The 27,297-nt window shown below is 38.9% G+C and overlaps 4 protein-coding genes across 12 annotated transcripts; 1 reads left to right on the top strand and 3 right to left on the bottom strand.

Annotated features, from left to right (window-relative positions):
- Nucleotides 1–964: 964 nt before the first annotated feature.
- On the bottom strand, nt 965–6,672 carry LOC113700431 (casein kinase II subunit alpha-2). Its single transcript, XM_027220868.2, has 10 exons — nt 6,201–6,672; nt 5,630–5,759; nt 4,619–4,813; nt 3,588–3,745; nt 3,168–3,258; nt 2,880–2,945; nt 2,315–2,397; nt 1,832–1,895; nt 1,661–1,729; nt 965–1,241 (listed from the first exon to the last, which is right to left on the bottom strand). The coding sequence occupies exons 1-10, from the start codon at nt 6,506–6,508 to the stop codon at nt 1,182–1,184; spliced, it is 1,224 nt and encodes a 407-aa protein (XP_027076669.2). The 5' UTR covers nt 6,509–6,672; the 3' UTR covers nt 965–1,181.
- A 1,148-nt stretch (nt 6,673–7,820) lies between these two features.
- Nucleotides 7,821–12,698, bottom strand: LOC113700430 (ribonuclease III domain-containing protein RNC1, chloroplastic). The gene is made up of 5 exons (XM_027220867.2): nt 11,735–12,698; nt 10,629–10,833; nt 9,652–9,852; nt 8,918–9,004; nt 7,821–8,731 (listed from the first exon to the last, which is right to left on the bottom strand). Exons 1-5 carry the CDS (start codon nt 12,547–12,549, stop codon nt 8,405–8,407), a joined length of 1,635 nt encoding a protein of 544 aa, XP_027076668.2. The 5' UTR covers nt 12,550–12,698; the 3' UTR covers nt 7,821–8,404.
- Nucleotides 12,699–15,248: 2,550 nt separating this feature from the next.
- Nucleotides 15,249–19,449, top strand: LOC113699225 (BTB/POZ domain-containing protein SR1IP1-like). Its single transcript, XM_027219425.2, has 5 exons — nt 15,249–15,976; nt 16,087–16,156; nt 16,393–17,007; nt 17,088–17,624; nt 18,667–19,449. Exons 1-5 carry the CDS (start codon nt 15,873–15,875, stop codon nt 19,201–19,203), a joined length of 1,863 nt encoding a protein of 620 aa, XP_027075226.1. The 5' UTR covers nt 15,249–15,872; the 3' UTR covers nt 19,204–19,449.
- Nucleotides 19,450–19,894: 445 nt separating this feature from the next.
- On the bottom strand, nt 19,895–23,336 carry LOC113699226 (uncharacterized). Of its 9 annotated transcripts, none has more exons than XR_011817681.1 (5): nt 23,253–23,336; nt 22,671–23,184; nt 21,755–21,971; nt 20,484–21,656; nt 19,895–20,404 (listed from the first exon to the last, which is right to left on the bottom strand). XR_011817681.1 is itself a non-coding variant. In XM_027219431.2 (5 exons), the coding sequence occupies exons 4-5, from the start codon at nt 21,833–21,835 to the stop codon at nt 21,072–21,074; spliced, it is 666 nt and encodes a 221-aa protein (XP_027075232.1). In that variant the 5' UTR covers nt 21,836–21,971; nt 22,671–22,853; nt 22,945–23,184; nt 23,253–23,336; the 3' UTR covers nt 19,895–21,071. The 9 variants fall into 9 exon arrangements, 8 of the variants coding, with proteins under 8 accessions (XP_027075232.1, XP_027075230.1, XP_027075231.1 ...); XM_027219431.2 differs by having other exon boundaries at nt 19,895–21,656; nt 22,671–22,853; nt 22,945–23,184; XM_027219429.2 differs by having other exon boundaries at nt 19,895–21,656; nt 22,671–22,853; nt 22,941–23,184.
- Nucleotides 23,337–27,297: the final 3,961 nt, after the last annotated feature.

A 27,297-nucleotide genomic window follows, 5' to 3' on the forward strand; every position in this document is an offset into this window, starting at 1 on the left:
TGACCAATAACAGAGAAACCACCTAAGTTAATTTACGTGATTACATGGTAAAGTGGTGGCTTAGATGTCAACTTATTGCATGATGGCTTAGTTCTTGATGTGGATTTATTAACCTACCTGTTGACCGTGCACTGGATCTTTACATTTAGTCCCAAATGAACCATATATATATATAATATTGACGAAATAGTTAGGGCTTCGACTAAGTTCAAAACAACAGGGTCTACTTCGGGCTTCTGCTGTTTCCCATTGTGGTTCCAAGGACATGAAGTTGACGGGAACGCTCTAGGAGAATTAATGCTCGCACGTAATGTGATGGCAATGGGACAAGTGTGGTGAGCGCTGATCCGGGCTGCGGACAAATAGTTGAGTTTGCTGCGCAAGATGAGAATGCAAAGCAACCATTCCTGCAGGTGGATTGGCCGAATTTTACAATTTGTAGTCCAAATTTAACTTTAATAATTGTTTTAAATGCCATGCGTGCCTCGCAAAACAGCATGAGCCATTGGAACGGTTAAAATGGCTATGACCTATCGAAGGATCCAACAGCAATCATTATGAACTTTCACTTTCGTTTTATCAAACTGCGGGGATGAGTTTACAAGGATCTGTTAAAAGTTGGCGTTGGATTTTGACGGATCAAGGGGCTACCATCATCAAGTGACGATAATACCAACACTGCTGATACAGCTGCGTCCGGCATCTGAATAAAGATCATCAACTCTGGGGAAATCAGATTCCTGCAGCTGCAACTGAGCTTTTACCACCAGCGACTCTTCTATTAGCAATAAAACCTTCAAAGCAACTCCCAAGCCATTTGAATCTTTTTACGACTCGTTACAAAGCTTGGAGCAGGCAGCTATAAAACAATCCACTGTCATGTCAAAGCAAATCTTAAGATTATTTAACCGCATGGGTGAAATATATCTTCATTCCACCAGATATAGGCCTTTTGAGTCTCTGATGAAGAAAGGGATGTTCACATTTCAATCAATGTCTATCTGGTACAAATACAAATGTCGACTAATTGATACAAAACCCGTATGGTCACACAAATTATCCAGTCCAATCTAATCCAACTGCACCAATTCCAGATATTCGTTTCTTATAGACGATATGTGCCATCGTTCTTCATGCACCTGCTCCTATTTTTGATAACACACCAGTGGCGACCAGTCAGTCTACTGTGGTCGCAGCCTGCTACTTTCTGCAGCCCTTACTTGCAAGAAATATGGATGGGCCTGTAAATAGTAAGAAAAAGGTGTCTACATTTTAGTTTGGCAGAGGAATGCCTTGCCAAAGGAATAGCTTAACTAACATTCTACCCTTGGATAAGGTTTAAAAAAAAAAATGGATAAGAATGTGAGAGCAACCGAATTTCAATTTACCTCAATGCTGAATGATTGTTCTAAAATGAAACAATTCTACATGATGTTAAAAGCTAAGACAACTAAAAAGGTACGTGAAAATTTTAAAACTTAATGAATGTTCACAATAACTTTTGCTTATAATTCTCAGTTTCCTTGGAAAACCAAACAACACTGAACTTTTTCACAATAACGCAAATAAATATATCCAGGAGGAAATACGAATCTGTTACAGAGAGACGTGGACATCGACAAGGAATGAACCGTCCAATCATGAGGCCATTAAGAATTACCATTGCTTCTCTTGCTGTAAGCCTGTCTTGATGATCGTAGCGAAGAAGCTTGTCAAGAAAATCAATAGCCTGCAAACATAGTAATTCGATTTAGTTAACATAGAAAATGTTAATAATTCTGAGTATAATATCAAGCCGCTTTATCATTTCAAAGGGGTGTTCAGCAAAGACCTCAGGTGAAACTAGATGCTGATTATCTGCATTGATAAATTTTGACCAGGGCTTCCTGCTGTGTCTGTCAACAGTGAATGCAGATGACCAATCATCACACAATAGTAAAATCATATCATAACCAGTAAGGAAAGCTACATATCTGGAAGAGCTGGGAACCAGTGGACCAAAAGATGTACTTATATAGCATGATTAATTGCTTAGAAGTTTGTCAGTTCTAGACATTTTCATAACTTATATAGCATTATCAATAGGCTACAAAAAAAGATCAGACTGCGAGTAGGAGAACAACGAAAAGTAGCAGAGAAACTGTTCATTGCCAGCGAAGGGAAGGTTGCTTCCAATCTGCAGCTCCACAAGAGGCAAGCACACATTGGGCAAAAACCAGTAGCAATATAGCAAAAGGGAAAGGAGGACACACACAGACACCAAAAGGAAAAAAAGGGAGGGCAAAAAAAAAAGAGGAGGAAGTGTTTGATATACCTCCCAACAAGAGTTTCAAGTTGGGGATCAAGTTCTAGATGATATTTATGCAAATATGCATTTAATTCATCTGTTCCAAGAACCTGAAACAACAATTTACAACCAGCAACAGATTAATTACAGCAAACAATTACTTTGGTATGTCAAATTTCTCAGTGAACTACGAAAATGCCACCCCCACCCCAAAAAACCAAAAGAAAAAAAACATAGGGCCTGTTTGCAAAGGAGTAATTGGCCAAGTTTGTTTCCCACAAGGTTTTTAACAACTTTAACTACAGTAATCTCTAAAAACTTCTCAAAAATTTTAAAGTACAACTTAAAAAGAAAGAGAAGAAAAAGAAAAGTTTTCCATCTTAAAAGAGAAGAAAAACTTCTCAAAGTTTTTTTTAAAAAAAAAAAGAAATAGAGGAAAAAAAAAGTTCTCCATCTTAAAAATTTTTCCTACAACTTCTACAGTAAGCTACAGTAAAATTTTAGACAAACACTCAAAAAACTCATTTGCTAAACAGGGCCATAATTTAAGAGCTTTAAATTATTTGTGCATGCAACACAAAGAGCTGATTACCTTTGCAATTTTCACAAGTTGATCCTGGTTGTCATGACCATAAAAGAAAGGTTCCTTGCGAAAAATCTAGAAAGAAAACAAACAAGTGTGATTATACATAAAGGGGGAGCGCCAAAAAGTTCTAACTACACATTATAATGCCCATTCTTCACACAAAACTCTGCACCCCAAAAAAGAATACCTTCACGCGAATAACATTTTATCCTAGACAAAGAAAGCAAAGTGGAATAGAAAGAATTCCTTCAAAATCATAAAAATGTGGAATTAGTTAGGCTATAAAGTTCTCACCATCCCAGCAAACATGCAACCAAGGCTCCACATATCCAGAGAATAGTCATAATCTTGCAAATCAACAAGAAGTTCAGGCCCCTTGAAGTATCTGACTAACAAGAAAAAAGACTCTTAACCTTTCCGCTCAATGACTTTCACATTTTAATTATTTCAAAAAGATTTCCCAACACAAAAGGTTAAGGCTTTGTTGAAGTCATGTGAAAGACTGACACAACTAAAAAAGGAACTGATCCAAAAAAATAATAAAAAAAATAAAACTATTTTACTTCTTCAATCAAGGGTTAATAGGATTACTTGCATTTCTTACTCATCCTTGAGCCAGATTAGCACTCAAGGGTTACCTATATTAAGAAAACTTAACCCTTTTAACATATTTATGTGCGCTCTTACTCTTGAAAGGAACTAATTAGCTCGTACCTTGAAGCCACACGAACGTTATACTCCTTGCCAGGGTGATAAAACTCCGCGAGGCCCCAGTCTATCAAACGAAGTTTGCGCAACTCATGGTCTATCATAACATTATGAGGCTTCACATCCCTATGCATTATTCCTTGTGAATGACAGTAATCCAATGCCTGAATATCGATTGCAAGAGAATAAGCCACTTTATGCAAATCTTAAATTCAAAAAAAAAAAAAAGGAGTTACAACTTCATCTTCCTCTTAATGCAAATAAAATTTTAGCCCAAAAAGGTTGAAAAAGGGGGGGGGGGTGTTGGCTGAACCTAGAAAAGCATACAGGAAAACCAAAATACCCTTATCTCAGACATGAAAAGAGTCCCATAATGTTTATCAACATAGGTTAAAGCAACTAACAGACATGAGACAAGGTAAGTAATTATGCCTGTCTTAAAAACATTCTATCTATCCACAATTGCTTAACACTGAAAGACACAGCTTAGTTGAAAACATCTTAAGATAGGTGTTTTCCATAGAGCAGAATATTTGAAGGAAGTGAGGTTAAGAAGTGTGACATCCAGACAACCAAGTCACTTTTTGACCCAAAACTATACCTCCACACCCCTATTCTCACTCTTGTCAATTTTCAAATTTGTACCTTATCCAGCAAGTGGCCACGAAACCTAGTGCCTAATAGTGCACCAATCACCAATACCCCCAATTCATTCAATCATAGCCACAAGCTTGGCCTCTGTTGTGCATATTCTTGTGGAAAGAGAAACAATTTCCCAGTAAAAGTGTGCAAAAAGGTATGAGCTTGAGAGAGAGAGAGAGAGATCAAAGTTAATTAAGAGGGCACTCCATCCTAAGCATGTTTTAGTATACTGGAAAAAGTTTGATGCTGGAAGCTTTTAATGTCCCTTTTACAATTTCAAGAATATTTTAAACAATCTCCAACAGATGATGTTTGCTTTGTCCCATGCCTCTTAAACGAAATAATTTCATGTCAAAACATCAGAAGAAACTGGTAGCTGAGAATGAAACTATTACCTTTAGCAGCTCATATATGTAGTATCGTATATCATAATCTGTCAATGTCGGATACAAAACCTTAAAATCTGTACTGTTGACATACTCAAAAATCAAGCTAGGAGTTTTTGAGTGCTGATCTCTAACGATATCCAGTAGCTTGACAATATTTGGTCCCCCACAAAGATTCTGCAGAATCTTGATCTCTCTCTTTATCTGCACCACATGACCATAGACAACAAATTAAAAAACAAAGTGTGTGTTTTAGCATTGGTAAATAAAGAAACCATCAATAATTAAGCAAAGACAGATTCCTTCACACTGTATGATAAGTCCCATCTCTTTCAGAGATTGAGGGAAAAAGGAATACTTCTTTTTCATATATGCTAAGAATCATAGCGTGCCAAGAGAACCACTTATGGAAGAACTAAGTCATTAAAAGAATTTTCCTTCGTCCACAAATTGGGCCTTGGGGGGGAAAGATAGCAATTTCAGACTGACCTTAAGCCTATGCTACTCCTATAGCTGAGCAATCACTCTGGAAAAAGGCTTCAGCAGTATACAACTAAGAGAAAGCAAGTGACATCTTTACTTTATATTATTATAATAGATGGATAGACTCTAATCAGGGCGGAAGAAGACCTGGATTCTCCCAAAATTGCATAATTGAAAACTATCGTCTCAGTCACTTGCTTTAGAACAGGTACCCGTAAGGGTTGAAGCTCACCCCATGATGATGAATAAGCAACAGGAGAAGGATGTGTGTACAAATAACATTTTGCAACACTGCCATACAGGGATTTACACAGTGGACAATGCAACACTACTCAACTCATGCAAAACTAACATTACTGGTACTAAATTCGTTTTGACCTTCAGATTGCATTCACAACAAGAAGACAACCAATCATTCATGAAACCAATGTTGCTCGTGTAGCGCCTGATGGTTTTAGAGGTGAACCAAGACTGACTATCGTATCCAATCATTTCTATTAACCAGCCTCAAAAGCAAGTTAAAATTAAAAATCTCACCTTTTTCTTCTTCACAGGCTTCAGGATCTTAATTACGCACCGCTCATTGCTGTTGACGTTTATCCCCTCAAAAACTTCACTGTATTTTCCCCTCCCAACTTTCCGAACAACTTCATAGTCATCTTGATCACTGGCAGAATAGTACAAAGACAGTTAAAACTGCATAACAAAAGCTCATCTTTTTCAGAAAACCATAATGCTGTAACTAATTCAACTTCACATGCAGGGTATTCGTGCGGCATCTGTCATAGTTTCATAACATTCCCCAATTTTACGCAGAAAATTATAAATAGCAACACAATGCATTCACCAATTCAAAATTATTAACATAATACATTCACCAATTCAAAATTGCAGATAACTCATCTTTGAGCCCTAATCAAAATCCTTAAACACGCAATATAATCATGACAAATAACCATCACAATTAATAATCCTAATCAATCATATGACTAAATTGGATTAACACCAAGATTTGGGGGAAAATAAATTTACCATAATTGTACTAATTAGCGAAAAAAAAGGAGTATTAGGTCGAATTGATTGAGAACGGAATGAACGTAAAAATTACCCCCACTGAACAGTGAGAGACTCGTAATCCCAGTATTCTCTAGGGCGAAGAACATTAATGTCGGCGTAGACTCGGGATTTGGACATAATAGCTGAGCTGCAGACCCTTGACGATTCAAAGAAGTCGATATCAATCTTATTAAGGGCGTCGGCGGCTGATAAGATGGCTTGAGCTGTGGAGTTGGCGGGAAAGGGGCAGCGCAGACAAGGAGGGTGTGCAAGGGGTGCACGGGAGACCACGAGCACGGCGGACACTAGCAAGACGCGAAGAAGGTTTAGGGATTTGGAGTGGTTGAGCACATGGTTCATGTGATTTCTTGCCCCTAGACAACCATTAGAAACCAAAATCGAGATGGGTCAGAGGTAGCCGGAGGAGTTGGGGAGGTGATGGCCTGATGGGTGGTGGGGCATTTGGAAGCTGCTTTTGTTCTGTTTGCTGTGGAATGAAAAAAAAATATCTTCACATGGGTCATGGTCGGTGATAAAATGGACCATCTACCATTTAAAGGTTCTAGTACGGGCTCTGTACGTATTTGATTAATTTACCCCCTATTTTGAATTATTATCTTCCTGTTTGCTTTAAGATTTAAGATTCTAATTTTGTATTTGTAATAACAAAAAATATCGTTTGTTTTTCAAGTGTTTTTTTTAAAATATAAGATTAATTAATAAAAGTAAAAAAATTTAAGAGAGGATAAATAAAATTAAATAAAAAAGTATATAAATACAAGAAAAGATAATAATCATTAATATGCGTGGATATATATGATGGTTTAAATGAATACTACGTGTGTTACTGGATGTTTTAAGAATACTCGTTAGAAAAACTCAAAAAAAAAAAAAAAGATTCAAAAAAGGGCACTAAGAGCCCTCATGTAGCCACTGGGTCGATCTCATTGATTACTATTAAGTAGTTTTGAATGTTCAAGTGTGTTTGGATAGTGATTTATTTGCATTTTTTATGATATCATACGTACATTTTCAACACCTTTTTTATCTTCTCATCGATCTTTTTAACATACATACAGCACATTAAAAAAAATAGTTTGCTACGTTAATTTTTTTTTAAAAAAAATACTATTCCAAATAATCTCCTATTCAAATACATAAACAATACAAATTTGATCTCAAATGAATATTAAATTACAGAAATTTGACTTTAGCTTGATCAAACTTGAGCATTAAAAAAAAAAAAAAAGAAACTTGAGCATTACACAAATTTGGGTCATGGCCCCATCAAGCTCAAGTTCAACTAAATTCATGAGCTTAAGCAAGCATTGAATTCAAAACAAGTGATAGCGTGAAGAATGATATTAACTTGAATTTTAGTATCTTATTTGCCTCAAGAATGCCAAAATCTCTCTGTCAATAATATAATAGACAATGAAACCACCATGTGAATTTGTCTAATACTTTTTACGTTGCAAAGCCTTTGATATGATGCTGTTCCTAGTGATAATGAATGGTTGCTTCACATAAATTGCCCTCCACATCAAGCGCCAATCACAATTTGTTTTCTTTTTCCTCTTTCAATTTTTTCTTCTATTGGGACTAATGGCAATATCCGCTGTTTATGGAATTGTGAAGCATGATGTCTTTTGATAGGCATTCCATTGGCTAGTTGATGAACCAAGCACCATAGCATAACCATATACCACAAATTCAGTCAAGTTGGTGTTAATGGAAAGAAATGGATATTACACGTTAGGGGGTTGACTATGTATGTATATGGTAGCAGAGAAACATCATTCCATACACTTCAGAAAACTACCACCATATTTGCATTACATATACAACCTCGCATAGGTCCAAAAAATCCGTTGCTGCTTCAAAGGACTGCCCACTGGGACCGAAACCCTTCATGCAAAGAAGTTAGCAGCAGGCTTCTTACCATTTCCCTGTTCAAATGCTCTACCGTGGCATTCTGTGGTGGATTTGCACCTTTTAACAGCGGAATTTCCGTCTGCCAGCCCTCCATGATTACATTGTCTGATAAGCAGAACCTCCAATTTTCACGCATCTGACAACCAGGCGAATGTTTTTCTCAAGCAAATGCATCCAAAAGCTCGTGGCACTAGCTAATCTGAGTTGATGCTGAAACTGAATATGTGTATACAATGTGTTTATTCTCGTGATTTCACCGGCCAATTTTTGGATGGAAAATTAAACATTGTAACTGACATGTTGCAGTCTTTTCGGTCAATTTCACAAGTTTCCTACGGGTTTTGGTTGGATCTGCTCAAAGTCAAAGACCTCAAACATCAGGCGTCGAACATCGGGCTTCCCATAGACAGCATAGGAAAGCCCGTGGATGGCTTGTTGAACAGATGTAGTTGCTGGATTTCTCAGCCTTCTATTGTGTTCATAAGCATCTTGAACCTGTTCACTATAAATGATGAAACGGTGGAGATGCTTCTCTCTCAAGTACCTACCACAGAACTTGTTCATCAGGAGTCGTCGGTGCTTCTCTTGTATCCATCCCCCAGGAGCATCCAGATGTTTCATCAGCAGCTTCTCAGCCATTACAAGATCCTGCAGGACATATTTGGAGTGCATAGTGAATTTGTAAACATTGAGCTCTCATTCCACTCTTTCCCATCCTAAAGCATGAACTCCAAGCAATAAAACTAATTAACAAATTGAGAGGGGGGGGAAAATCCAACCGAACTCCAAGAGAGATGGGCTGCACACTGTCACATGATGGAAGATATAATCTACCTGTATCTTTTGGCCAACATATTCTAGCCTCTCAAAGCAGAACCGTGGATGCTCGAACTTGTGTTTTGAGGGGTGCAAGAAAGCAAGCTGCATGAATGTATTAAAAGAAATATCCTTTAAAGACTAAAAAAGAGGCAAATGCTTTGTTTAGAATCTGCTTCAAGTGCAGTTTCAAAAAACACACAAGAAAACTGGAAATGCATGGTCTTAAGCTGTCTGATGCACACATAGCATAGACAATTCTAAGATTACTGCTGATATTGGGTTTGCACAATAGCAGAAAGGTTTTGATTTGAAGGTTATTCAAATATTCAGAAAATATTCCTTCTTTCAGAAAAGGTGGAGGCATTGTCTTCAATGAGGTTATATTTGGCCTACAGATCTGTTCACAACAGCAGGAAAATGAGCTTGTATTTACTGATCTTTCAGAAATGAATCATTCTTTCAGAAGGGGTGGAGGCATTATCTTCAAGGAGGCTACATTTGGAATACAGTTGTGTTCATGAAAGGAGGTAAATGAGCTTGTATGTAGTGATCTTTTGCAGAAAATGATACTCATGTATCCAATATCAGCCAAATCTTTTCATTTTTTTTGTGGTGGGTTTTTTTGGGGGGGGGGGGGGGGAATCCAAAAGGTTACAGATGTACCACTTAAGCCAACCCAAGTTACCTAGAAACCCTTATACAGAGCATGCTATGATTGAGGGGGGAAAAAAGCCCTTCAGAGCCAGTACCTGTAAACCAAGTCCAAGTTCTATATTCCTGGCTTCAGTGATTTCAGGAATCCTGTCAGGCATTGTCAAAGGATACCCCAGTGTTTGCATGACTTGTGGCCTACTATCATAATCCCATATATTGCCACGGAACCGATGCATACCAGGTGGAACACATGCCCTGAAAAGCCTTGGATGTGCAAATAGAGCGTCTTCTGGTGGCTGTATCATACAGATTGAACATCATTTTACAGCCCAACAGAATTTATACAAATATCTTTAAAACAGTAATGGTATGATAATAATAGAATCAGAAACGATTAGCTCCACCTTAACCAAAAATTTGGAAATGAAAATCAATTCACTTATCCTAACTAGTAAAAAGGTAAAGCCTTTTCAAGCTTCAAAGATGGTTCACAACCTTTATCTGAGCTGTGGTAAAAATTTTTAAAATGCCGGACATTTTGACATGGAGAAGACACATGAAGTAGCATCCTCCCTAAATTACTACAGTTTATGCAGTAAACATTCATATGGGCAGTAGGCCCCTCTCTTTCAGAAGAATTTTAGTATCATATGTTTGTGAGATCAAATGAACGGTGAACAACAAATCAAGGGAATATAATATAACAGAAGGGAAATACATATTTCCTTCCATATTTGTTGAATGCAATGAGTGAATTGCTATAAGAATCCAAGCCAGGCTAAGAGGCAGCGATGAAACCGATCATCAGTGGGGAATTGTGGTCAAATGAATATATTTATCCACAGCACATAAAAAATTCAGCCAAAAATGTTCTTGCATAAAAGCCTGTATTTTAGTTATTCTCTTCAAATGGGATCAATACTTTCAAGGTCAGAAGGACACTCAAAAATTAGTCTAGAGATAACTTGAATATTGCACAAGTGTCTCATATCATAACATCAGGAAAAAAGCTCAGGCTATTTGCTGCTTTCTATGTTGTGACAAGAGCATAGAACACATAGATGAAGCTTACCTTATACGCAGCAACATCTTGCCAGCTTAGTTTTCTGCCTTCAAATTCTACAGAGACATAGTCAACGTCTTCAAGTGTTCTCCTAAGTTTAGGCTGGCAATCTTCAGCCTCGGGATCCATTCCAAATACTTCAAAAAGAACACGATAAACCTCTGGCATGCCAAAGCACAAGTAGATTGCACCAAACGTAGCCCAAAATACAGATCTGCCATGAGAAATTTATAAGTGCATGTCAATTACTGAAATAATTTATTCACCATTGGATACTATAGAAACAACAGACGAGTTCATTAAAGGGTGCAAACTCATAGAAATATTTGCCAGCAATGTCCTAATAGAACAAAGTGAACTATTATCCATGCTAAATCAGTCAAACTGAGAGAGGATAACCAAGTATTCTAGCCACAACTCAAGGACCTTCATAAGGCGCATATTCTCACATCATAAAACAGAGATATATAGGGTCCTCAAATTAGAGTCAGCTACCTCTGAACCAAAGTAATCCAATCATACATCAACACAGGGCAATTGTCAACTTCCTGTTGCCATTAAATCTTTGCATTTACCCATGACAGTAGGACTGACACAATAAGCAATAATATGACAATCCAAAAGCAAAAATCCTCCTTTATAGTCTCTTTCTCCCCCATAATTTTCTTTCCTTTGTCCAACAATTAATAGGATTCACCTTCCAGATATCCAACTTCACCATCTTTTCCTTTTAACCAATTCCTTCTTTCCTTGGTTTAAGAGTTGATAGGATTTTCCTATAGAGGAGCAATTTGCTATGGAGCATATGGAAACAACTTTTGGCAACTGATGAAAAGTGGGTTTTGAACTAATAATCAATATGAACTCGTCTTTCACAAAATTTAGGAGGCTTACTTTGCATGCCGAGGATAATACCATAATTCATGAGAAATGACAACAAAATGATCCATCATTCCTATGAGAAGCCCTCAGGCCAGTAAAATTTCAGCCCTATATACCAATAACTTAACTGTTGAAGTACACGTGTATTGATTCCTGAATTTGTAATAGCTAAATAAGCACTCGAAGTAACATAAAAGGTCAAAACAATACGAAAAGCAAGATCACATGCTTACTTGACGGGAGGCTCTCTTTCCTTTCTTTTCAACTTATCCATGTTATCATAGGGAAAAATCAGATTCTGCAGGCTAGCAGCTCTGATCCATTTAGGCAGAAATCTCTTCCCAATCAAAGAATACACTCTCTCCCGCATTGGACCGGGTGATTCCCTCGGATACCTCTGCAAGAAAAACTCGCACATAGCCAATTCGAGAACATACTGCCCCAAGAACCCCAGCCTCGAATGCCCTGACCTCACATGCCTAGCTTTACTCCTCTCACATTGTGGGTACTGAAAAGCTAGATACAACAAAGTATCAAAATGCCTTGCAGGGTTATCATCCCCAAAGCTATCTGATGGCTCAAGGGGATACCCAAGAGCCTGTTTGGCCTCAAGCAAGTACTCATCCATCCAAGTTTTATCAGCATTATTAAGCCGGGAAGAGGGCAGGCAAGAACTCAATAAAGGGAAGGACTTTAGTGATAATTGTGGGCTATTGAGAAATCTTTCAGCTAACCTTTTATCATCTAACGGAGGTTTGAGTATAAATCTTTTAGGGGGCAATTTTTTCTTTGGGGACACTACTTTTTTCCTCTCTGCTAGTTCTTTGAGAAGCCTTTGAGGGCTGTTTTGTGGGAGCTCTTTAGAGTCTGCTACGACGGCTAAGACTTTGAAATTTGGGGAGTTGAAGATTGTAATTCTGGGAATCTTGAGGTGAATTTGGATGGGAAAGGGTGAAGAAAATGAAGATGAAAAGGAGAGGTCAGCCGTATGGTGGGGTGAGTGTGGATTTGAGAGAGGCTTGAAGGGCGTGTAGAGCTCCATTGCCATGGAAAAACAGAACAAAGATCGGATTATTATAAAAAAAAAAGTTACTGGTTTTTGTTTTTTAATTTGATGGTCATTATCGAGGGGGTTTTTTCAGGGCTTGAGGGAGGTTGCTGAAGGGGATAAGGTGACAAAAATGCAAATATCGAGCGCTTGATAACTGGAGTAAAAGATATTTCTGCAGGAAGAAAACTTAATATCCAGTCTTAAAAAAATGGGTTCAAATGCAAAAATCAAGTGCTTGAGAACCGGGTCTGAGGTCCATTAAGTGATGGGCTTAAAAGGAATCCAATCCATTCACTAGCCCATCATTCACCGGTTTTAAAAGCGCAGATTGATCAGGGATTTATTTTCAAGAATGCTGTTAAGCCATGCCATACAAAAGTAGAGGCTTAAATTTGTATGCCAACTACTTGTTCTGTGATCTTATGAGGACGATTTCATTCTTCATTCATTAGACCCCGTTGAAAGTCGCATAAGCAATTGAAACAGATCATAATAGACTCATTGAAGACATGGGATGGGCCGTGAATGGTCCAGCGGTAGCACTTTTCACCAGTGACCCTTAAGATTCTAAGTTCGAGTCTCCGCTCCGTTGGGTTCCTCCGCGCACTTATCGCATTTGGGTCGAGTTAGGACCCCGGGCCCGGGCCGCAAGGAATTAGTCGGGCCTCGTAAGGATTGATCCGGACATCCCTGTGTCGACAAAAAAAAAAGAAGAAGAAGAAGAAGAAGAAGACATGAGATGGCATGAAGTCTTATTCTGGGAGGGGGCCAAAAAAAAAAAAAAAGAGCTGCCTTCATCCTTGGTTTCTTTTTTTTTTTCAACAAACGTTCATCCTTGGTTTCTACCTTAGCAAAAAATGCTCCTACTTGTTAACCGAAGATTGCTAAGAAATTGAAGGTGGGCTTTCGAGTGTTTTGCAAAGTCTTTAAATCAATGAAACCATGACTTTAATATCTTGAAGCTCATAGTGTGGTGGAAGTCCAATGGGACTGCCGGGGTGGAACAAGCTTCAAATTACCCCATGGAAGAATTGAAGATTAAAAAAATAAGTGGCTTTGTGAAAAGGTTTAGGCTTTATTAAGTACTTGTGATTTCTTTTACTTCACCGACGATCAACAGATTGAAACCTGGATGACGTTATAACCAGCAATTTTTCAGTCAGTTTTCACTTTACAACTCTCAGCTATCATTGTTGCCTTTTTCCATGACATTATTGGTTTTGTCGGCCCCTAACGAGCAGATGATTCCCTATTTTTTTTTTGACTGGGCAATCTTACCTCAAGTCCGGTCAGCTGATGTTTTATCCACTGCTAGTAGTAGTACTAAACAAGATTTTAAAGAAGCCAGCATAGATTCTCCTCGTTAAAGATTAAGCGTTCTTTTAATATTGCTCAAACTGTGTGTTTCTTACACAGGGCAATACTTTTCTTGCGTGTACCCCAATGCGGCTGAAACTTGTGTAGGATGTTCTTGGAACTATGTGAACGGAAGTTTCTTGCTCTATATCTCATGGCTGTCAGTTGGGCCTAACGGCCTTTTTAGTGCAAGATTGTGGTGGATGATGGTGATAACCCTTTCATTTATAAAGGTATAATTAAGGAAAATGGACTCCAAAATAGGCAATAATTTGAAGCATGACCACTTGTAAGATTATTGTCCGCTCGTGGGCCTGATAATCTTATCATGTCTCTTCCAGTTACAGGTAGGTGCTGCATAATGTTCAAGATGTACAAAATTTTTCTGCCTTTTCCCTTGTCTAACCGACGGAAATGATTGGTAGATAGGAAATTATTGTCTGTTAGAAAAAAATAGAGAATTGTAACATTTGGTTGAAGATCCTGATGGAGAATTGGAAGTTGCCTGTGCAGAACATTAGGTGATTGAGGAGCACTAGTTAATCAATTTACTGGAATAAGGTAAAATTGGATTCGTGGGGGGCTTCCAGAATGCGGTTCTATACTAAAATTACAGGGTCAACTTGGTAAGGCCGGCGCATCTGAACCATAAAGAAAGTCTTTCTTTCCAGTAGTAATCTTGTGGAGCCATGAGGATACATGAATATGATATATACTAAACTACTGATCGCATTCAACAGGATTTTTTTCTTTTCCTTTTTTTGGGATTGATATCATTGGAAAGCAGCTGTTACCATTTGTATTTTGACAACAGCCATTAATACTGCTTAGGATAGGTATAGCGTCAGGAACTTGATAACAACAACTCCTAGCTCTAACTGCATAAATTTGCTAGCTTTTAAAGTCAGTAGGTCCTGGGAGCATAGTGAAATCTATTTCAAGAAAGAAGAATGACTTCTTTCTTTTGCGGATAGCTAGCCTAGTACGGTAACTCCAGGGTCCAGACCTGAAGCGAAGACCAGTTGATGAATTTTACCCCCTGAATCACAGAGGTGGACTGGTTGTTTGATGGACTCTTTGGGGCTCTTAATGCCTGTATCTAAGGCTACTTTTCAACTTGGAGCAAGTCAGGCTGTGTTACCAGGGTAAAGATGAGATTAGGACAACAGATGGACCTACCAGATGCTTCTTGTCATGAAAGTTGAAAAAAGGGGTTTTGCTTCTAAACTAAAAAAAAAAAAAAGGCGGATAATATTAGCATATCAATAACTGGATAACAAGTAATAACTCATCGGACGTATGATTTTTCATGAACGCCAGCATAGGCCATGTGTGAAGTGGCTCAGCTTGTTGGTCCCTTTTTAAAGTGTAAGGTGCCTTGTTTTGTTGGTATCCCCCAGCCCTGATTTGCTTTCCACAGCCAATAGAGAATTGGTAATCTGGGGATTATGAAAAAGGAGATTGGCACTTTTGTGGATGAAAACATTTTGCATATGGAACTTGTAACCATTTTGGCTCCTCTCATCCTTTCGACCCGGCTCCCTAAACTCACAACCACACACACTTTTTAACTAGAAAATCTTTTTCCTTCTATTTGACCCCATTATTCTCCTAAATGTGCCTATAATGCGAACCCATGTATGGCGGACACCTCCAGCCAGAACAGGGGGTCTGTTGTGGAATTTCACTCAGTTGATGATTGCTTGTAAATGCAGATGATAAGTGCGTCGTTATGGACCGAAATTGGAGTTGATACTCTCATGATTTGATTGTTCACTTGTGATTTTGTTTAGTTAATCAAGAGGAATGTGGAAAAAAAAATTAACAAAAGAGACATGCTGCTTAGTTCTAAGATTACCACGAAGTACTGCATGAGAGTTGCTCGTCTAACTTTACCAAATATCACTCGTTTGTGACGTGCATAAACATAAAAGTACTTGGTCGAGGTCTTTTGATTATTCACTATGGGGGATGCTGAGTTCCAAGCTGCTGGACAATCCACAAGTCCCAACATGTCTAGTAAGAAGAAAGAGCTTCTTTCCACTGCTATGAAGAGAACTAGTGAATGGTTTGATCTTCTTTCGACTTTGATTCTTATTCAATTGTTTATTGTGCGCTATTTTCGTGACAATTTGGACAAAAAAGAATACTAAGGTTGGTGCAATGAATTATCAACAGGATCTTTTCGCAGGAGATTCCAAGTGATGTTATTGTTCACGCTGGAGGAACGCCCTTCTCTCTGCACAAGGTAACGTGTATTTTTTCCTGTTGGTTGTGCTCATGATATATTTCTATGACGGCCTGCTTGTTCTTTTTTCTGTGAAGTCTCTGGATGTATTCGGTTGCCATGGTTGGAGACTTGTTAGCTTTTGTGTATTTGATTAAACATGTAATTTAGACATCAGGTGCTGAGAGTAGGAACAACTTAGCATTGATCTTTTTCTACTTTTAAGATTAAAGAACTTGTCTTTACATCCCGTACAGTTCCCACTGGTCTCAAAGTGTGGATACATAAGGAAATTGGTCTCTGAATCCAATGATGCTGATCTTTCTGAAATTGAAGTTCCTGACATTCCTGGTGGAGCAGAGGCGTTTGAACTTGCAGCAAAGTTTTGCTATGGAATAAATTTTGAGATAAGTACAGAAAACATAGCCATGCTTAGATGTGGCGCTGAGTATCTTGGGATGACAGAGGAATGTGCTATTGGAAATCTAGTTGGAAGAACCGAAGCTTACCTAAATGAAGTGGCACTCAAAAGCCTTGCAAGTGCGGTTTCCATTTTGCATTCCACAGAAAGTTTTCTTCCGGTGGCAGAGGAAGTAAAATTGGTTAGCCGGTGCATAGACACAATTGCTTATATAGCCTGCAAAGATAACCAATTTGCTACATTAGGTAGGGCAGACAGTGGCAACCATGGCATAAATTCCTCAATGGTGTTTCAACCTAAAGCAATTGTTGATTGGTGGGCTGAGGATTTAACTGTCCTTAGAATTGATATGTTCCAACGGGTGCTTATTGCGATGATGGCTAGGGGATTTAAACAATATTCCCTTGGTCCGATACTGATGCTATATGTGCAGAAATCACTTCGAGGTTTGGTGAGATCTCAAACCCCCACAAATTTTGATTATTTGGCTTAATTAGAAATGTACGTAATTGACTTCACTTTTCTCCACAGGAAATATTTGGAAAGGGAAGGAAAAAAATTGAGCTGCGACAAGAACACGAGAAGAGGGTTGTTTTAGAAACAATCGTTAGTCTTCTACCGAGAGAGAAGCATTCCTTGTCCGTCAGCTTTCTCTCGATGCTGCTTAGGGCTGCAATTTATCTGGAAACGACGTTTGCTTGCAGGCTTGACTTGGAGAAGAGGATAGCTTTGCAACTAGGACAGGCTGTGCTAGATGATCTCTTAATTCCCTCGTACTCTTTCACTGGAGATACACTATTCGACGTGGAGACAGTCCAGCGGATAATGATGAATTATCTAGATCATGAAATGGAGGGGCACAGATCAGGACTTAATGCAGATGAAGATCTTCTTTCTCCATCTACTGACATGGAAAGAGTAGGGAGGCTAATGGAGAATTACCTTGCTGAAATCGCTTCTGATCGAAACTTGTCTGTTTCGAAGTTTGTTGGTCTTGCTGAACTCTTACCTGAACGTTCAAGAATCACAGAAGATGGCATGTATAGGGCAATTGACATCTATTTAAAGGTATGCGCTCTCGCATTTATATATCCGCTGGTCCCGTGATGGGTTACAAGCTCAAATTGTACGTTGATGTGCTTAAATTTATTTCTCATTCCTTTCATGTCAGTTCTAGCCCTACACTTGCATTCGTGATTCGTCTTATCTTCTGATTCACAAGTGAGTGAATTGGAAATATCGTGTTGCTATTTATGCCAACTCCTGATTCGTTATCTTAATGTTAAATCCTTTCATGATGAATTTCATTCGGCTAGGTGTGTTAGTCAGATTGGCATTCATCTGCCTGAACCTCTGTCTGATAGTAATTTGGTTATACCTCTCCTTAATCTTCAATATCACCGCGTCAGACAAACAATGTAGAGTGGAAGAGATACAAGGAAATAGAGCAGGGAAAGATAATTGAGAGAAAAATGCAGAAAAGGAAAATCCATCATCAATCTGATTATTTTTAATATACTCCTCCATTCCAGCATCGTTCATAAATCCATGAAATTCCCTGACTGCGTTAGTAAACTTGTTAAGACTAATTTACATGACTATTCTCATGTGAACGGAGGGTTGTGGTCGAAATTTCTGTTTTCAATTTTTTCCACCAAAAAGCAAAGGGCCAACAAAGAGCTGTAGAGTAAGTGCACATCTAGGCATGCCTTGCGATATACAAGGCAGCATAAATTACCATGAAAATGTCATGTCGGGCTTATTATTAAATCTTCAGCCATGCAACGGGGCAAATAATGAGGAAAGAGATCTAGTAACACCCAATATCATAGTTTAATCTACTCCCCAAATGCTTACTCGTCCCCACTGCCACATCTCATCGACTGTTTTTTGACCCATTGCAGACGCTAACAAAATCTTGCTGTCTTGAATTTCAAAAACTAAAGAAAACGTTTATCATAATTTAAGCTTTTCTGTCCATTCCACCCAAGAACATGTGTATCATAATATAAGTAAATAACTTGTATCATTAGTCTCTGCTAATCATCATACCAGATGAACATTTTTGGGAGTAATCTCTTTAGATTGTTGAGTTCTGGGGATTTTTCAGGCTCATCCTGCATTAAGTGACATGGAGAGAAAGAAAGTCTGCAGCGTAATGGACTGTCAAAAGCTGTCCAGGGAAGCCTGCGCTCATGCAGCTCAGAATGATCGACTTCCGGTTCAAACTGTCGTTCAAGTGCTTTACTATGAGCAACAACGCCTTCGGGAGGCAGTCGATGGCACGGAAGGTGAAACCCCTAATCTTGCCCTCAAGGTAAATCAGCACCCTGCTGGCAGCCACACAGCTCCACAAGAACTCTCAAGCTTGCGAAAAGAAAATCAGGATCTGAAATTGGAACTAGTGAAAATGAGAACAAGATTGCGAGAACTTGAAAAATCTTCAGATAAATCCTATGCAGCCAGTCCCTTGGTTATCACTCTTCCCTCTGCTGAGAAGCCTCCATTGCCTAGAAAATCACTCATCAGTTCTGTCTCGCGAAAACTGGGCAAGATTAATCCATTTCTTCGTGCTGATGCACTTTTCCCTTCAAATGCAAAAGTTCGGAGCAAACCTAGCAAGGATCGGAGGCATTCCATATCATAACAACGCTGGTTTGTCTCTTCTCCCTTGGGCTCTTTTCGTGTTTGATGTATAATGTGATACTATTACAATTGCATATTTGAAGAGAATTAACGCTTGTGAAGAGCACCACAAAGATTTTGTATATTTTCTGGTTACTTTCATCTCTTCCCCCCTCTTTTTTGGGTGATGTTGATGTAAATCACGTTTGCACTCTATTGTGCTTGAGGTGTGTATTGTAAATGGAGATCAATGTAAATTCCCAAGTCATCCCTGTGCAGTATGCTTCAGTTTTCCAGGATTTTCGACGCTCCAAGAAAACAGATTCAGATTATGCAAATTTATTTGTTCTGCCGAACTTGAATCCAGCCGGCAGATGGTTGCTCTCTAGTCTGGAATGATAGGCACCGGCGACCCAGTGGTGTATCGTGTCAGCGGACATATTAGTTCAATGACTTCAATCTAGGAAAGCGATTCTGGGGACCTAAAAGTTCAGCATCTGGTTATTGGAACCGGTGGGGTATCTGGTTAAATTGAAACCAAAAAATAGAGCACGATACACAGGCTACAAGTGTTCTCATCATGTCCATTGGTCCACGTCCGAGGCAAATTATTGTAGAACTTCAAATAGGAGGATAATTACATCATTGAACTTTCTGGTTCAAAGATTGGATGAGTTCAACTTTAAGAGAGAGAGAGAGAGAGAAGTCGATCATATACATTATTGCTGGGAGCCTTATTTAATTGGAATTAGGAATCTTGATGTTCATTTGGTGGCAGACAAATTGTTGGATATAATTTCCATGTGGTAGTTGGAGAACCAAAGAACATCAAATAGAATACAAGCTAGAAACGAAAGTATTGAATCACCAACGGTGTCTCAAAATTTCTTTTGTCAAAACTCAAAAAGCAAGTTCGTTTAGATCAGATTCCTCATATCTTCTTTGAGTAGTATATTGCGGAAAATCTGTCTCTACTTTTCATTGAAAGTCCCCCAGCAGCCAAATATGTGATCCAATTCAACTCATGCAGATGTCCTCCTCCCGTTCTTTGTCCCAAAATAATACTACCCCAGATTCCTTGTGCCCGTGAAATTGGTGTTATGGGAGGCCTTGGATAGCTGAAGTCGGAATCTAAAGCCAATTGATGTGGACGCCCGAGCGTCCTTTCAGGAAAAAATAGGCCGATCGAGCACAACCTAATCAAGTACAGCAAGCTGTGTGGCCTGTGGGGTGGGAAAGTCAAATGTCGTATGATCAAAATTTACACTATTCCAACTTTTTGATGTTCTAAAGAATACTTACGCGGGGAGAGGATGGGAAATGCAGGGAAAACCCTCCGAATGAGAAGAGAAAAAGAGGGGGTTCAATCGGGCGAAAAGCTGATTCCTTGAAAAATAGACACTGCAGAATACAAATGATGTGGCAGTGTCATATTTGCCAGTGACGCGACCCCCTCAAACACCAAATGTCTTTTCAGGTACCAGCAGAAATTTAGGCACGCCCAGCAACTATTGGACTATTCATGTCATGGATTGGTTTCGCATGTGGGACGGGACGATGGTGTGTTGTGGACTCCTACGATTCCCATACAGATATTTTTGGGGACTTCTTTAGGACGTCCTGTCCGTTAAACCAAACAAGGCTTAATTATACCTCAGTGAGTTACGGCTGGGCTGCCGATGTTAATGAGGCGTGGACTTGACTGGAAAAGGAACAGGATGCCGTGCATTAGCATGCTACATACAGACCTGAAGTACTATTCCAGATGAGGAAGGACAATTAAATCTACAAGCAGGATTTAAAACTGAGTTGAAATTTTATCAAACTATCACCATAATCAGCCGATAAGAATCAGTCTAAAATCTTTTCATACCGACTCTAGATGATTTTTCAACTCGTGTTAAGACTCAAAGCTTGCAAAAGCCAAGGAGGATTACTATGTCTGTCTTGTCTCAATTGCTCCTCAATGTCAGAACTTTTCTTCCTTGAACCTAATAAACTAGGATTGGAACCGGGCAGCTCTAATCCCCATTTCCTTCCAATAAATTCTTCTCGAATTGCATTTGTCCTCTGATGATTAGTTAGACCTGAATTCGTCCTCTTTATATTGCTGGATCCTGTGGAGGAAGAAGAAAAACTCGCTGCAGAATCTGAAGGGATTGACATCTCCAAAGATTTTCTCGTTCTACAGTTACTCGACGGGCCAATGCCTAATGTGAGCTCCAGCTCACTTTCATCATCAATTCCTGCCGTCCCATTCCGTTCGATTCCCTGAACGCAATCTCCAACGGGAAGTTCCAAATCAAGGCCCAGTCGCGGCCTTTCCTCTACATCTGCATGATGATCATTTGTCTGATTTGATATACTAACAATCTTGAGATTCCGTGTATCTGAATCTTGGCCGTGTTTCTGGCTGCTTGCAATCTTCTTCATCAGCAGCTTTTGAATTTGATATAGACGGTGTAGTTCATAAACCTGCACAACCAAAACCATGAATCTCGGGAACTGAAACCTTTTAAAGCCAAGGAAACTCAAAATCAACGGAAACTAGTCAGTATATATGGTCAACCGACCTGTTCTCTAAATGTTTCCTCATGCTTCAACATGGCCGTCTTCATATATTCCTTATCGTACGGATTAAGAAGCTTCTCCATTCAAGATGATCAGATGACCTTGTATACTCCTTTTTAGGCTATCTTTGACTGGTGGAGAAACCCTACAAGGTCACTTGTGCTGAAACTGGAACTGGATCTCGTGTCTAGCTAAAACGCATTCCTCTCACAATTTGACCTGTGAAAAAAAGTGCAGAAAACGGCATAAGATTCATAAAAAGTTTCCGTATAGAATCAGTAGAGAGAGAGAGCATATTTCATACGAATTTGAAACACAATCTTGGTGACTGAATAAATCTAGATCTTCTCAGTGTAAACTGATTGCTTTTTCCTTCTTTGCAACAGTCAGTTAGCACTGCCAGACTGCCACAGGGACTGGGACTGGGACATCTTAATGATGGTATATACATATATCAAGACTCGTAACATTGTACAGTCATCACTCGCATTGAGAAAGTGCCTTGACGCATTTTGTACCGAGAAATTTATCTGAAAAAGAAGCTGCATTTTTTTTGGTTAGATTAAAATTCCAATTTTATTGGTGTGATTTAATTTCACTGATCATGTACCATAGCTGATGCAATGTGTACTTAAAAAGTGTACTGAAACAAAAGATTTCCACTTCTACCTCACATTTTTCATGCCAATAAGATTTCTTGTTCTCTTGCACAATTTCCTAGTTACATGCTAGAATTGCCAGAACTTTTGTAGCTTCAGGTTTATTTACCTTTTTGTCACGTCCTAGTGAATACGGACGCTAACATTCGAGAAAGATGAAGAATTCTTTTCCTTCTTGCTAATCATCAAGTCAACCAGAAACCACATACAGTAACCAGTACCATTTGCACTCGGGAAAGCTTGGAAGTGACCTTCTTACCTTAGAAATTAATATGTCTCGTAGAGTCATGAGCCGAAGAGACGAAGATCAAAATTTGGTGATTGTAAAGCAAGGAAGATCTTGCAAGGAACTTGAAGAAAAGACGGGAGTTGCGTTGCTGTTGCTGTTGCTGTTGCTGACAACACGGCTTCAGGCTTCAAACTTCGTTTGATGTAGCAACACCTTCCATCGAGCATTCTATAAGTATATACATACTGTAGAAGATAGAATAAAAAAATGATTGAGGAAGAATTTAAGATTCTCTCTTACACACAGAAATCAAAGCGTTGTTTGTTGCACTTGGGGCTTGAGGCATGCCAAACAAATCCCAGTGCCTCAGCCAATGTGATTCGAGTTTTGTGAAAGAGATGCCCCCAGACAAGTCCAGCAGTGCGCCCATATTTAATACCCATTTAAATACTAATAATACGATCCCATGTGTGCAGTTGTTGCTGATCGCAAGGGCTTAGTTTAGACCGGTACCTTGGGACAACCTTCAAAATCACAGCTTAGCCTGCAAAGGTAAATCACATGCTGAGCTCACAATTCTATATGCTGTGGTTGTAACAGTTGTTTCATTACCTGGCCCGCCGACACGTACGTCTTGACCGTACGTTCGTTAACCGGGTACTTCTTGGAAAAGCCCAAAATTTCCAACTTACGAGAGTGAAGGAATCTGTAAAACTAATTAAAACTGCATGAGCTTAAAACTTGATCAGTTATTGTGCTGTAATGAAGGAGATAAGTAGAAATGAGGTCTTTAATTAAGTTGTTTAATGTAAGTTTTATTGTTTTCCGGATATAAAATCTATTCTTACTCTCTATATTAGGAGGAAAAGGAGAATCTGAAGAGATCCAATAAGAATCCGAAGGAAACTAGACAACCGTCGGCTCAAACGGACACGCAAACAAACGGTTGAAGAAAGAAATCTTCGGAAAAACTTGAATTTTACTAGTGGCCAACTACTGCTCTAGCAACAGTTGGTTGGTTGGTTGGTTGTTTAACGTAAGTGCGATGTGGAATATTATTGGAGGTGCCGGAGACAGAGCCAGCCAACTCGTTTGGAAGATTCATTTCTGGTGTGATGGGCCATTAAAGACGCCATGTGGATGCACTCTTTAAAATCGGCTTTCTTATGGCTTAATTAATCGACCTTAACGGCTCATACATATTTAACTTATGACGGCAATGTGCGTGCTTTGGAAGTCCATGGGATCATAGACCTTTGCTCGTTGGTTTGTCTCGGTCATGTTCCTGTTCTTTTGCTGTTGTACACTACAGCTGAGATAGGATTGGAAATAGATAATTCAAGATATATAGTAAAAGACGGATAAACTTGATCTACATGCATGCATGCATGCACACAGCTATACAAACCGTCGAAAATAATTAATCTGTTATATTAATGTGTAGAACGCATATTCAGTGCTTTTCTTCAGCGTGGCAAAAAAAAAAAGAAGGCTCAAGGGGACGCATTAATTAATTGTCTCCGATGAAATGAAACTTTTGTGACAGTAACAGACTCAGCACTATTGCTGATTGAACATTATGAAAATTGCGCTGATGAGGGCGCTACCTAATCCATGATATTTCAATGTGGTATGTGAATTAAAATTGCGGGTCTGAAAATCTGGGGCCGCACAATTGCAAACTGAAGTGATGGGATTGAAAGAATATTTGAAAACCTAGGCTAGGCTGGGCTAGGAAAGAGAGGAGGAAGGGGACATTTTAGCACGCGTTGCCGGTGCCAGGAGGTGCAGCAATATGGCTTTGTGGGTCCTTTTGGGTTTGCTAAAAGGCTGAGCCACGCCCTCGCACTGTTGCTTTGGTCCCATCTTTTATCTGTATCTCAGAAGAAAAAATAATTCTCTTTTTTTTTTTTTTTTGAAAAAACAAAAAAGAAGAAGATCGAGGGTATGGAGTGATACGACGAAACCTAGCTAGGTGAACCAGTTTTCTACTTTATTATTATTCTTATCAGAGCTATTGGCCAGAAAAATGAAAGAAAGGTCGTACTAATCAGAAAATTCAATATTCGTGGTGCTCACTCATGAGACCCGAGGACCAACCCCTTTTAGCGGAGTTGGCCATCACTTTTAATGTGGGGTGATCTCATAAAAAAGTGTCACTTAATGTGATTTTGCTTAAGATTCATACGAGTGATTCGATGGTGATTTAATTTCCGTGGATTTTCCGTGACCCTGTTGGATCACCCTCCTAAATTAGGATTAGGAGCAGGTGTAGATGTAGATGATGACACGTGACAAAAAAAAAAAAAAAAAAAAAACTTATGAAGCCCAAGCCAAGATGGTATCATTTGTAGGATATATACAAATCAGAAAATTCAATGTTCATGGTGCTCACTTATGTATCGGGACCAAGAATAGTAGTATTATTTGTAGGATATATATATTCTATAAAAATAGATGATGTGATTTGAGAAACGTACTCGATCGATCTGTCTCAGCAGCCCAAAACAATAATATTGAAGAACAAAGGCTGAAAACTGATGATATCTATGTTTTGTTTTATTTTGCTAATGACAGCCACTAGTTGTACTCTTAATTACGTAAAATATAGTAGTAGTAATTCTTATCTTTTTTGTGACAGGATGACAGTACGTACTGTAATTAACATCATCATCTGTGAACCTATCAAAGTAGTAGTAGCATCTTTTTGTTTGTTTTAAATATAATATATAATACATAAGGTCTAGTTGCGTTATGATGGTAAGTACTATTTTGTTCGTATCGGGACCAAGAATATATTTATTATTATTATTGTTGTTGTTCAAGCTGATCCAATTGTGAGCTGAATACCCAATTGTTTAATTTTCTTTTCCTTTTTCTTTCTTTTTCTGAAGGAAGTACTGCCAAATATAGCATGATATCTACCTCTCCATCTCTCACGAACGAGCGAGCATGATGAGTATTGAGCGGCACCAATAATTGACAATTTCCCTTGGCTGGATGTGCGGTGCGGTGCGGTGCGGTGCGTCCTTCTTATCTACTTTGTTATCCATCCAGTGGTAATAGTAAAACAAACAAAAATATTATTGAAAGTGGCAGCAGAGAGAAGGGTGGGGATAGCAAAATTTCAAATTGATTAATTAGATGAGTCACTACCCAACCCGCATTAATCAGTAGTAGTATATATGATTAAATAAATATGTCGTTTGGATCAGCAGATAACTTAAGCACACACACCACTAATTGTACTACTCCTATTCATTATTGTTATTGCAAATTATGGTAGCATAAATTTGTGCGTGAAAAGTCAAAAGTCACAGCTTAGTTGCCTTCGTGTTCCATTGCAACAAAACAAGCCGTATGTGTTTCCGTGAGCAATTATTCTTTCTTCTTACACGCACCATCATGATCACGAGTGGCATTACTAGGAAACAAATGACAGGGACTAACCACTTACTGAACTTAATTATGGTTAATTAAATCCTTGGATAATGACGTTAATGATTTCATAAGGTGGAATGGAATCTCGAATCTGCTTCTGTACCAGTTTTTTTTTTAACGCTATTAATGGATATGGTACAAGTAATTGTTTTGTCTTAACAAGAAAAGGGCAAACAAATGCATGCTTCTGTAGGTGTAGGTGTAGGTGTAGGTGGTACTTGGCATGACTCAGGGGTTGTGTTTCCGATAACAAGCTGCGTCTGATTTTGATGCTACGATCGAGTCAATTGTCAATTATGCAGGTGCACGCAGCATGTCGTTGTTATTCTCTCCAGGCTTCCTTTTTTTTTTTTCCTTCCCCTTCCTTCCTTCCTTCCTTCCTTCCTTCTTCTCTCGACTCGTCCGAGTTCACTGCCGGGACATCTTTAGTTGCAAGACGGTCGCTTCAGACAGGTACAAACGCCAGTGGCACATCTATAAAAGCATCATGTCTTTTGCAGTGAAAAAAATTATTCCTACACTACAAAAGCAACAAAAAAAAAATTTTTTAAGAAAAAGGAAACCAGCAGAAAAATTGGCCTGGAAAAATCGACAAGCGACAAAATCAAGATTTGAGTCTTTGACAGGCGAGGGAAGATAACTTCTAGAGAAGGAAATGGAATGGACACCATATATTCTTCCGAAACTGTTGAGAGGATCTTCGCGTAAAGCATAGCTGTGAACCTAGAATAAAAAACCTTCATACACATTCGGTTTTCATCTGCCAAAATTGGAACATGGCTTGCTTGTTTTTGAAGTCTAATTGCAAATATATAGGTTATTTCCTTGCAACACGGATTTGATTTTTTCTCATTGACGGCCATGTTAGATGTCGAAGTTGCCGGCTAATGACTCTCAATTATTAACGGGATAAGCTGTCATATTTGGTTTAGGTAGCGGCTTGCTAGTAATTTATCCAACTCAAGAAAAGAAAGAAGAAAAACCAGCTGCTTAATTAACAAATAAGCAAGCAGCAGTCCTTAAATTCTTAATTGCCGTATCAGACAATTAACACGCCACAGCTGGTCAAGTGTTGGAGAATAGAAGAGCTTTTGGAATTGCTGGACGTCAAACGAGTTGCCTGGACAATGGATTCCTGTGAAACCATGGAGATTGGGGTCGGTGGTAATTATAGGTGGGGTTTGGGACTGCTTCAGGGCAAAGCAAGTCGGGCTTT

The sequence above is a fragment of the Coffea arabica genome, chromosome 7c (assembly GCF_036785885.1).
Source record: "Coffea arabica cultivar ET-39 chromosome 7c, Coffea Arabica ET-39 HiFi, whole genome shotgun sequence".
Classification (NCBI taxonomy): domain Eukaryota; kingdom Viridiplantae; phylum Streptophyta; class Magnoliopsida; order Gentianales; family Rubiaceae; genus Coffea; species Coffea arabica.